Raw genomic sequence first — 12,455 nt, 5'->3', positions numbered from 1 at the left:
ATATATGTGAAATATATATATTCTATGTATGTACAAAATATATTAACAATGTATGTACAATATATGTACGTTATGATTATATACACAATGTACAATGTATATGGTTGTGTATATATGTACACAATCTACAGAATGTACAGATCCATTTTGTAGAATAACATATTTACAGTTGTTGTGTTACAAGGTAATTGAATATATATATATATATATATATATATATATATATATATATATATATATATATATATATATATATACTATATATATATACACAGTTATGTTACATGGTGGTGGTGGTTCCCACAGTTTATCAGTTTCCCTGATTCAGGGCCTGAATGGCCTGTGTGAAGAAGCTCCTCTTCAGTCTCTCTGTCTTGGTCTTCAGGGAGCGAAAGCGCCTCCCTGACCTCAACAGAGAGAAGAGTCTATTGTTGGGATGCGTGAGGTCCTTTACAATCCTCCTGGCCTTGGTCTGGCACCGCTTGTAGTAGATGGTCTGCAGGTCAGGAAGTTCCGTGTGAGTGATGCGCTCTGCTGAACGCACTACCCTTTGGAGTGCTTGTCTGTCCTGCTTGGTGCTATTCCCAAACCAGACCGTGAGGTTCCCCGTGAGGATGCTCTCGATAGTGCAGGTGTAGAAGTTCCGCAGTACCTTGGAGGGCAGTCTGAAGTCTCTTAGGCGTCTGAGGTGGTAAAGACGCTGATGAGCCTTCTTTGCCAGGGAGTTGGTATGGCGGGACCAGGACAGGTCCTGCGAGATGTGAACACCAAGGTACCTGAAACTATCTACTCTCTCCACCGTGGTTCCACTGATCCTCACAGGTTGGTAGTGCCGCTCCTGCTTCCTGCTGCAATCCACGATCAGCTCCTTTGTCTTACTGACGTTTAGGAGGAGATTTTCCTGGCACCAGTTTTCCAGGTGTTTAATCTCCTCCAGGTAGGCCCTCTCGTCGTTGTCCGAGATCAGACCCATGACAATGGTGTCGTCAGCAAACTTGACAATGATGGTGGAGCTGGAAGTGGCTGTGCAGTCGGGGGTGTACAGTGAGTAGAGCAGGGGGCTTAGGACACAACCCTGAGGAGCTCCAGTGCTGAGGGTGAGGGTGGATGAGGCGCAGTTGCCCACCCGTACTGATTGTGGTCTGTCTGTTAGGAAGTTGGAGATCCAGTCGCACAGGGATGTATGCAGTCCTAGATCCCCCAACTTAGTAGTGAGTAGGGAGGGGATGATAGTGTTAAATGCTGAACTGTAGTCGACAAACAGCATTTTAACATAATTTCCCCTCCCTTCATCCAGGTGAGTCAGTGTAGTATGGAGCAGATGTGCAATTGCATTGTCAGTGGAGCGGTTGTGGCGGTATGCAAACTGCAGTGGGTCCATGGAGGGTGGCAGCGAAGATGTGATGAAGTCTCTGACTAGCTTTTCAAAGCACTTCATCACGACTGATGTGAGGGGCAACAGGGCGGATAGTCATTGAGGTCGGAGGGTTGAGGTTTCTTCGGGACGGGGACGATGGTGGATCGCTTGAAGCTTGAAGCTATTATACAAACTTATCAATTTATCATTCTTATTCTTGTTTAATTGTTAGGCATATCGTATTTCCATAACCCTAAATTCACAATGGGAAGCTCAAAAATAATTTCTCTAAAATAATATAATATAAAATAATATAATTAATTAAAAATAATAATATAATTATTATATATATATATATATATATATATATATATATATATATATTATTATTATTATTATTATTATTATTATTATTATTATTAATATTATGTTATTAAAATAATATAATTAATATTATATTATTATATAATATCTCTATATATTAAATTAAAAAAATGTAAGTGTAATGATTTAAACTTATCTGGGGGTTGGCCGCCCCACGATCTCCAGCACATACCGGAACTGAATCTCTGGACGGTTGGACATATTGTGCTTGTAGGTTAGATCAGAACTTCTTTTTTTTTTCGCGTGGAAAGATTGTACGGATATTATTCACAGTAAAAATTTAAACGATTGATGCTCCACCAACTTCGCTTGTGTAGCCAAAACAAACAATCCGACCGTACAGGAGCTGGACACAGACGTGACCGACGTTAGTTACTGTTTAGGACGGATTTACTTCGGGTTTGTATCTCAAACTGCATAAGCTTTGCGACGAATCTGTTTTGTATAAAATATGAGAACATTATAGTAAACACGGAAAGTGAGGCTTTTAAATTCGCGACATCGCTGTTTGAATGTTTTAAATTTGGAAGGGGTGCTAATTAGTTATGTTTGTGATTTAAAACGTTCATTTGTTTCCATGTTGTTTGTATTTCCTGTTCCGGGTCGATGTGGCTGGCTGTTCTGTTTACGTTGAAAAGCTGAGTGAGTATTTATTAGCACAGTTAAGATAGCGGGCAATCTAACGAGCTGTTCTGTCGAGCTTGTAACTTGAACCTGGAAGATATTCTGATAGGGGGATTAAAATGCAAAGGCAAAACTTTCGGCATCAAGCGATGGGCCCGAGACCTGGAGGATTCCGTAGTCCGCCACCAGGTTTCGGCAGAGCAGCAGGTCTAATGCCCTCGCCCCCGTGGCCATTTCCAAACCCACCGCCGCCGCCGTATGGACCCCGATTTGGACAGTACTGCGGCTCACCCAATACCCCACCCAGAGAGTTTAGTGGTAATCGAGGTGGCGGTGGTAGAAAGTACAACGGCAAATCAGCAGGGCACACGCCGCGCAGACCAAACTGCAGTCCCCGCGGCACCACTCCGCACAGGCACTCGCCGTATCAGACTCCTGGACAACACGCTGGACATCAGGTAGACAGTTCGCTTTCTCACTCTTTCATTTTGTAAAGGCCGTCAGAGGCAGTTTATTGGCGACTAAATATAACTTGTAGCCAAATTGATTTAACCGATCTATTAGTCTCGTGTCCGAGCAGGCGAGCCAGCTGCTCGGGTCTCCTTGTTAAACTTGCACGTAGCTACTTAAGCTGCATAGCTACAGACTGTAGATATGCACGACGTGTAGATGTTTTTGCAGTGAAGTAGTAACGTTGTCTACTATATGGAACAGCCGCTTCAGATTGACTGTCGTGTATTTTTTACATAACTGTCTCCTAAAGGGTTCACCGCGGATATCCACACCAGTTGGGTCATCGCATGGCAGGGAGAGAGGGGCAAATGATATGGAAAAATATTACAAACCATCTATGCTTCAAGATCCCTGGGCTAATCTCCAGCCTATCTCAGTCACAGACACCCAGTCCAAATGCAGCTCCCAGCAGACCACAGACACAGGCAGGACAGGGAGGTACTACAGTCCGAATTGAATCAATTTTAAAGTCTCGTCAGTGGATAGAAGGGCACCTACAGCCATTTTATTTAGTAGGACAGCTGTCCACGTTCAGCTCAAAAAGTGAGTTATTGGTAGGAGGTGGGAAAACGGATCTGATTTAGTTGGACTTGGGACAATAGCAATAACTCATGGAAAGCTGTTTACAGCAATTTTTTAATTTTTATACAGCAACCTGTTTGTACACAGATGCTATTATTGTACTTTTATATTTTACGTTAATTTTGACTATGGGATTAGAATAATATTGCCATTTGGCACAGTTAGTTGGTCCCCTACAACTTGTTCAGCTCCAGTGGAGTTTGATCACACAGTGGGTGTGGGAGCAGTATATGAGATTTGGACAGTACATTTGCCTACCTCTGAATTGATGCTGTTCCTGTTTTCAACCAGCAGTAAAATGATTTCCTAGGTATTACTTTCTAATTTTGTACAAATTGTACAAATTTTATTTTGTGAAATCTTTCATTTTATCTTGACTGTCAATTTCTTTTCTTGTTTAAAAAAAAACCCAAAACAAAACAAAAAACAAACAAAAAAACTGGACTGATCTTAAACCACATTAAAAGCCCAGTAAGGGCTACTGTTGCATTCAAATTTTGTTACAAAACATACATTGTAAAACACTTAAAATTTCAAATTTTTACATTCTCAGGATTTTCTAAATGCTTAAGTACCTCTGAGTTGAATCTGATTTGCGTTTTGTATTTCTCCTTTCCACACAACACCTGCTAAATATATACTTGATAAACCTGGACATGTCATATCATTTCTTGTAATAACTTTTTATATATTTGAATGTTTCAAACATTGATGACTGAACGTCACAAATACAACAAATTAATATAGCAGTGTAAAATAAATTTAAAACCTATGACTTTTGAAGGAAAAAAGGCTTAATTCCAAGTGTCCATTCCTTACATTCAGAGCATAATGCAAAGGTCCATTGGAATCTTGAGCAGTCTACAAAATACCCAAAACTTACAGGTTGAAATGAATCAGATCATTAAGCTCCTAACATTGTCATAACATCTCTTGTAAATCTTTCCATTTTAGGTAAATATAATACATTTGGGACTATTTTATATTCAGCATCAACCCAACAGCACAGAATGAAAGAGTGACATTAGCTAATAAAGGTCCAACCTGCAGTAACAGCTTCAAACATACATACATACCAACATGCCAAACACTATAAGGCCTGGTCCAATCATTCAATCATTAGTGAAGCTGGCACGCTGGGTGAGATTTTTCCAATTTTTGTTGGGGAGCACAAACAGGATAAAATAGTGGATGAGGTGTAAACAAAATTGGTACATGTACAAAATTGGTTCTTTCCCAAGGCGTTGAAGAACGTTCCCAAGGATGTGTACGTAAAGGTTCAGCTACCACCATTATTCCAGACTTGGTGGGATCGAGGTGAAAGGCCAGCCCTCCGCAGTAGTTACTGTGTCCATGTACAACAGCCTCTAACCAAATGCTTCAGATTGCACGCTGACTGGTGCAGTTTATGCAGTCCTCACACATGACTGTTCTTGCATGTCACACAGAGTTCCTTTTTTCCGTACTACATTTGTGAACATCTTATACTAACCTTAAGCCATGGTTATGATGTCCTTCTGTTTAATAAGATCAAGCATGATAATGTTGAACTCCTCAATATAATTTTATATCTTTTTAGAATTATGGTGTAAAACATTAAATGTTGCATGGAAAACAGCCTTTTATATTATGGTTAAAAAAACCAAAACAAAAAACAAAACCCAAATTCTCAATTTGTCTACGTGTAGACTTCAGATGTTTCTATTTCTACGTTTAAATTTTTGGAAATTTCAAGTAACCGACAAGCTCACAGAAATGGCGAATATGGTAAACTGAAATGGAAGGATTGAAAAGAACTGGAATTAAAGTTAATGACCTATTGGGTGGATCAAGTTCATGGTGCAAACAATAACCAAAAAAAATATTTAAACATGGCCTAAACTTAATCATTCACTACACATGTAGAGTAGTTTATTGCCTGTTATTGCCTGATATTTAAAAAAAAACAAAAAAACTCTTAGCATTAGTAAAATGGGAATTTAAATATGCCATACTGGTATCAGACACTTTTTTGATAATGGCTGCTCATTATTCATAGCACATTTTTATTTGTTTCCATCTTAAGGCAAGGACGGATATACAGTTGACACTTTGATCTGTGAGCAAAGTGTCAGCTTTTTGTGCAAAGTAAAGCAAATACAGTATGCCTACACTTCACACTGCATTTAAAGCAGTAGTGTTACGCCCCCTCTCGCTACAGCTTGGGGCCATATTCTCCCGAAGACGTGCACTTCTTCACCTGTTCCTCACCGTGTAGTTTGACTCATCGAATGTGCTGAATACTTAGCGGGGAAAACCCAAACAAATAACTTTTTACTTCTGATTCACAACTATAACCTTCAGCTTACTTGTGCTGACATAGAAATTCACAATTGTGAAGCCTGCATCTGGTAGTTATCTGCATAGTAACCTAAGTATATAGTATAATTATTAAGGCTCTACACCTTAGACCTGAAAACCTAATCTTAAACAGCAGCAATGTTTCTTTAGCAGTTTAACAATGTTTTTTAATTATTTAGAGGGGTTATAATGCTTCGAGAAGTTTGTGAAGTAAAAATCAAGGCACTTATTTTGCATATTATTTACAGATATGGAAACTCTAGTAACTAGTCTTTTCTAACAAATTTAAAAGGTCCACTAAGTACTAAGTCCACATTCACCTGTAGCCTTATCAAGGATCAAAGCTTGGCATAAAAAAGAAACATGTTACTGAAGGAGAACAGAACAGTGATTGGTATTTAAAAAAACCCCACAAGCCCTGGTTGAGCAACTGAAATGCATGTGTCCTGTTGCCATACTACTAATCATTCACTAGCTCATCGCACAGTGAAACATCACACTTTGGTATGCAGATATATGGTATATAGTAAGTGCCACATAGCCATCACATGCAAGGGGAATATGGAGGAAGAAATGACGAAGTTGACATGAAAGACTAATTTAAGCAGGACAGTCAGATTTCTATGACTCTCCTCTCTTTGAGCAATCCTTCCACTAGGCATACAGCTGATGAAGTCATGGGAGAATAGGGCCCTGTTTCCTTAAACACCAGAAACAACAGGCAAATGCAACATATGTGGAAGTGCCCCATTAATTTAAGTAATGAAACCAAATTACTTTATCTTAAGCGTTCTAGTTTAAAACCATTCAAGTTGTGGACACATTTCAATTCTGCAATCTTCGTGTACATACCTGATTCCTTGTTCCTTATTTACACTCAAAACTATGTAAAACAAAATATGAAGCTGTTCGGTGGTCTTGAGCGTGTACGTTAGGGGCCAGAGGAGACATTAGGAGAATGAGGAAGAGTTGACTTCTCTGCATGGACCAACATAATTTTTATAAAATGCAGCATCTCTCCCGGACCCTCTTGGTTAAACTCTTCCTCTTGTTTTTCCCATTCTTCTCTTTGTTGTCCTCCATTTTCCTGGCTCTGATTTCTCGCATAAGGTCAAAAAACACCTGGATGGGTTATAGAATAGGTTTTTAGTGGCAGCCTCAACACCATCACCCGTAAGAAAGCTAATGAATCTCAGTAGAATGTATAAAACTTGCGATATGTAATTGACACTGAATCATAAACTACAGTGTGATGCAGGTGGGCACAGAGTCTAAGAAACCTTGTCTACGTTGGCACGAGTTTTTGCAGAGGTCTCCACATAGCTGACTTCCCATTGGTCCGCTCTGGCTTTGGCTTCCTCCACTCCCACCTGTCGTCGGTCCTCCAGATCGGACTTGTTTCCAACCAGCAGGAAGGGCACACTCTCATCCTCCTTGACCCGGAGGATCTGCTCTCTAAGAGACAAGACCATCTTACACCAGCAATTGCAGGTACAGTTCTTCAAAACCACCATGCAGACCGCAGTCCATGTTTTAGACACAAGTCCAGTAATCTGGTGCTGCAGAATACTAATTTGATTGGCTCAATTATGCTCGTGGGAAAAACGGAAGAAAAATGCTGACGGTCTGGTGGTCCTTGAGGTTTGGGCTCTCTTTCTTTGGCCTACATGAATGCAGAAGAAATTTTAGCCTAGATTAAACTGGTGAGTGAGAGCATCAGGAAATAAAAAACAAGGGGGGAAAAAAGACTGTAAACTGCCGGTTTGTACTCACGTTAGAATTGAGCGTATTATTTTAACTACAGACAGGTTTGAGGTATTATTCCAACCTGAAGTCAGCAGTAGCAGCAAAAGACTCCGATTCTGTGATGGAAAACACACAGAGAAAGCCCTCTCCACTGCGAAAATAGTTGTCTCTGATGGCCGCGTAATCTTCTTGACCAGCTGTGTCCAGTATGTCAATCTGGACCTCCTCTCCATCCAGAACCACTTTTTTTCTGTAGCTGTCAGCTTTAGTGGGCTCATAGTCTTCCACAAACTTGTGAAGCAGAGAGAAGGTACTTGTTAGAATATGAGCAGTGTTTCAAGAATCCACAAAACATGGCATAGCGAGCGATCACGTCCGTCAGAGCGGCTACATTTCACCACAATTTCAGTCAAATTGAAGTCAGGGTTAATCAAGACTGAAGTCTCACCTCATCGTACATAAACTGCAGTGTGAGTGCAGACTTGCCCACTCCACCATTGCCCACCATAATTACTTTGTGAAGGGTCAAAGAGTTCTGCCCCTTGGGTTTATTGGCCGCCATCTCCCCAGGCAAGCCAAAACGAGCAAAAGAACAGGCGGGGACACAGGGAGAGGAAGATATGTTGCTTATCCTACACAGGGCAATCTAAGGAAAGAAAAAAAACAATGTATATCACAGTAATGAAGAAGCAGACAATACACCTAAAACCTCAAACTGCTCAATGTGTCATGACAGGCATCAGAGAACACTAACACCCGCCCTGCTTGTGATGACGCATCAGACACAAAACAATGGGGCTTTTTTCAGAGCTAGAACTGAATTAATCCATTCCCTTACTCACACTGACATCAGAGCCCTTACTAGAACTGAGACGATTACCATGTCTCATTATGAACACTTGATCCATATTTGGCTGCTTGTGCACATGGTGTGTCATGGCACATGTGCACAATGATCCCATTTCCCTAATAAAATAAATGTAGTGTAGTGTGGCTTTATCCACACTTATTAGTCAAGCGAAACAAATGGGACAAGTCCGACATGTCAGTGTAATCAGAAGAACATTTAATCCCAAACTAGTATTTGCACTCTTACTAATAATGGAAAAGCATTAGGTTAGTTCATTTTTAGCCATATTAATATTTCTGAATGAAGTGCTCCAAAAGGAGTCCTGTATTCAAAACACTGATATTGAAATCCGCCTAATTATAGCTGCACAACCAGTCATTGCAGTCCATAATTTAGAGGTTAGGTGTGTCTCAAAAGTTAAAGCACCCAATAAGAAACTTTCACTTCCCTCTCATTGTATGTGTGACAACCCCAGTCTCACAATAAAAGACACAGGGCGGTAGAGCAGCAAGGCTGGTGCTAACCGCCTCTTTTGTTCACTTGTACACACACTCAATGGTCAGAGCAGAAACACACAAGCTGAAGGTTGTTGAGGTTGTAACAGCAGTCTTTCTAAAGCCACATTAAGACACACTGCTGTGGCAAATTAACTACAGTTATTATTTCAGTGGCTGAGGAGTTAATAAATGAGGAACTTTGTAGTGCACGTGTAGATTTATAAATAGATTATGCTTAGAGTTTTACCCATTGCTCTATTAAATGTGATTACATTCCTCTCCAAGATGGATTCTGCCTTTCAGTGGACTTTACTACTTCTCAAAAATACTCTCTGACTAAGTAGTAAAGGTTTCACTCCAATGCATATTCCAGCTGTTCCATCATTTGTTATTTTGCCAAGCTGCCAGAAGCACTGTGAAAACAACCCAGCTGGAAAACATTCTGAGTCTTGAATATTTTGCCTTCAGGTGTTCACTATATAGAACTATCCCAGAATGCATAACAAGTTTGTTCATGCATAAGATATATGTGGAGAGTCATAATGGCTGTACTACAAACCTATATTTCATTAAACTTGTTTGCTTCTTAACTCATATAGCTGAAGCATTGGAGACCAACAATTCAATCACTCGTCTAAACATGAAAAAGAAAAGTTGAAACCGAGGAGTTGTACCAGTATTTAAAAAGTCTGTAAGTTTTCGACGCCTATCACATTTCAGTGGTACCTCATGACTGACCACTCACACTTTACACCTACACATCATTACTCCTGTTGACTAACGGTAGCCCACGCTGAATGAAATTTTGACGTTTTTGTAAACCAACCCTAAAAACTCCGATTACGAAACCAAGTGGACTGCATTTCTAACGTCTTAAACCACAGAGGCTACGAAAATCTGGAACCTGTTTCATGTCACACTTCCATTAGATAAAATCTAAATAGCTGACCTAGCTAGCAAGAAAGTGCCTCTTGTGTCATGGTATCACTCAGTGAGTTAAAGTGAAATCCTAAAGCAATACATGGGGGGGGGGGGGGGCCTTGACGAACTTGATTCAAAATAATATCATATTCTTTATTTATAGTTTAGTTAGCTAGCAAACTAGATTTCACGGATCCGTCTAGCTAGAAAACTATAAAAGATCTTGACTTGGCTAAATTGTGAGCACGTCGAGTTGGCTAACCTAAATAGACATCATAGCTATGTTAGCTATCTTATGTTAGCTAATGTTTGCCCATGCCGCCGGACGTGTTCACATGTAAACACCCAAATTAAAGCCAGGCTCTTGGATCGAACTTTAGCAAAATACTTACCAAGTCGACGTCCTATTGCGAGCTTGATGCCCGTAAATGCACTTTGCGTGGGTGAATGACCCAGGGGACAGACGCGCTGCTTCACCGTTAGCTAGCGGCTGGCGAGCCAACACAGCACGCAGCGCGACGTTCAAAAACACTGGCCTAGTAACCGCCTAGCGACTTCAGTTAGAGCTAGCCAAGCTAAAAAAGTTCATTTAGTTTATTAAACGAAACCCATCGCGATTCCAAACATTTATTCCTAAAGTCAACATTTAATTACTAAAGTAGAACTACAAGTTAAGAGAGTTTCAAATGAGTTTGTTTGTTTGTTTGTTTGTTTTACCCCCACGCTCTCTGTTTTGTATGCTTAGCTAGGGGCAAGTTTGACAGCTTTGTTTTGTAGCCTCGTGTGTGATGTCACGACAGCGTGACCATTTCTCCCGGTCTGGCGGGGCGGTTCCCTAGAAACCGTCTCCGCTAGCGCGGCGCTCTGAACTCCGCAGGTAACCTTGAAGAGCTTTTAGCCTTTTGATAAAATCTCACAAACTGGAGACTTTCCATCTTTATCCCAACTTCCTTCTCTTAACGAAAACGTCAGATACGAATCTACCACTACAGAGTCTGTCGAAAACATAACATCACGATTTAAAAAAACAAACAAACTGGAAAAACCATGTTAATGTATTCTAAAACCAGTCGTTTGTAAACCTGAAAAAAAGCGCACACCACACTCCCGAGTTTAGGTATCATCCATCAGCAGCTAACAATTTGTGAATTGTTTTAAATGTGTAAATTTGGAGGAGTCATTAAAATGTAAAAACTGCACATTAATGCACATATAGTTTCTTGTAAACTTGGAAGTAGCTATTTGATTTTGCCTCTTGAGCTAAACACTGCCCTCTAGCGGTCAATTTGACCTAGAAGCTCAAGTCACAAGAGAAAAGCTAGCTAATGTCCACATTACCTTATTTCTTGTATCCTTTAGCAAGACAGCTAAGATCGTTTTATGCGATAACGTGAGGTAAGATTGCACATTGTTCGCAAGCATAAGTGTGGCTTTTTATTCACGGGGCTGTTGCTTGGACAACTTCAGCTCTGCCTTGTGAACAGCTCGACCACATCCCTGTTTATAGGACCCATCTTCTGTCGTGAATTAGGTTACCACAGGGTGATTTGGCAAAATCCATTTTCGAAGCATGACTCACTTTATTCCCCCATCACTTAAAAGCCTCGTCCAGAGTTTCCCTTACTGCAAAATGGAACTGAAATGTCAAACAATCCTTGATACTAACTCCAGTAAAAAGTTGCTGAGGGCAAACTAGGAAAGGTGACACCTGAAAACCTGTTTCTATAACGCACTCAGTTTTACGTATTAAGTTTATGATACAGGCAAACTTGCCATACATTTTGTAAACGCATTAATTCCATTAACAACGACGAGAGTTAAATTAAGACTGGTCTGGTTCCCTCAGAGACCAAACTGCTATCTTATAAAGAACCATAGAGTGACGAAAGAGCTCGACCTCAGGACTTTACTGAAGACAGTTATAGCACTGGTTTAACCATGGACTGTGCCATAAAAATGCTGAATTTGTATGTTATTTTCTGCAATGTACTTCTGTTTACGCCTACAGTGTTTATTAAGTAAATGTGTATTTAGAGCACATTCATCTAAGATTCAGAACAATGGACAGACTTGTCCCATAGTATCCAAGCCCACAGCTAAAGCACAGCAAGACAGCAGTGGCATAACATTCTTCCAGAGTGAAAGACTGAGGAGGCAACACTAAAAGGGTAAAGGCATCCCAATAGGCATAACTAAAAATGTTGCAGCCAAACAGAGTTGGGATGAATAGGGGTAAGATGTTGTTTGTGGTGCAAGCCACACTTCTTTGAGATGTCCTGAGTTCTGCACTTCATGTTTAATTAAGAATTGAGTTTCCAGAACAAAGGGTGTGATGTTTACCGGGTGCTTCTAACTTAATGTGAATAAATTCCTTTTAAAGTTTTGTTTATTCAATCAGGTCCCTTTACTTAAGAAATGGTTTTAGTTACATGAAACACTATCAAAATATGCAGCAATAAGGTGAAGGATAAATGCATTTTTCAAGACACTAATGAATTATGCATTTGAAGTACAAGGTGTGCCTTGATGAAATTCCATACCAAATGGCACAGCAGTATTGAGAAACCTTGTAATATTTAAAGGTTTTGCTGTTATTGATTATGTAAGCTGTAAGATGTGGCAGTCTGCTTTATTGTTAAAT

The 12,455-nt window shown here is 40.1% G+C and overlaps 3 protein-coding genes across 3 annotated transcripts in view; 2 read left to right on the top strand and 1 right to left on the bottom strand.

Annotated features, from left to right (window-relative positions):
• Positions 1 to 1,919: 1,919 nt before the first annotated feature.
• Positions 1,920 to 3,970, top strand: mplkip (M-phase specific PLK1 interacting protein). Its single transcript, XM_027001265.2, has 3 exons — positions 1,920 to 2,140; positions 2,380 to 2,823; positions 3,129 to 3,970. The coding sequence occupies exons 2-3, from the start codon at positions 2,485 to 2,487 to the stop codon at positions 3,333 to 3,335; spliced, it is 546 nt and encodes a 181-aa protein (XP_026857066.1). The 5' UTR covers positions 1,920 to 2,140; positions 2,380 to 2,484; the 3' UTR covers positions 3,336 to 3,970.
• A 157-nt stretch (positions 3,971 to 4,127) lies between these two features.
• Positions 4,128 to 10,594, bottom strand: ralab (v-ral simian leukemia viral oncogene homolog Ab (ras related)). Its single transcript, XM_027001264.2, has 5 exons — positions 10,207 to 10,594; positions 7,995 to 8,192; positions 7,629 to 7,837; positions 7,081 to 7,255; positions 4,128 to 6,922 (listed from the first exon to the last, which is right to left on the bottom strand). The coding sequence occupies exons 2-5, from the start codon at positions 8,106 to 8,108 to the stop codon at positions 6,800 to 6,802; spliced, it is 621 nt and encodes a 206-aa protein (XP_026857065.1). The 5' UTR covers positions 8,109 to 8,192; positions 10,207 to 10,594; the 3' UTR covers positions 4,128 to 6,799.
• Positions 7,231 to 12,455, top strand: part of fbxl7 (F-box and leucine-rich repeat protein 7) — a 37,395-nt gene continuing 32,170 nt past the window's right edge. The window contains exon 1 of the mRNA XM_027001260.2: positions 7,231 to 7,291. The gene's annotated coding sequence lies outside the window, so the exon portion shown is untranslated. The remainder of the gene's footprint in view (positions 7,292 to 12,455) is intronic.

Source organism: Electrophorus electricus, chromosome 7, assembly GCF_013358815.1.
Source record: "Electrophorus electricus isolate fEleEle1 chromosome 7, fEleEle1.pri, whole genome shotgun sequence".
NCBI lineage: Eukaryota > Metazoa > Chordata > Actinopteri > Gymnotiformes > Gymnotidae > Electrophorus > Electrophorus electricus.
This window is presented reverse-complemented; position numbering and strand designations above follow the sequence as displayed.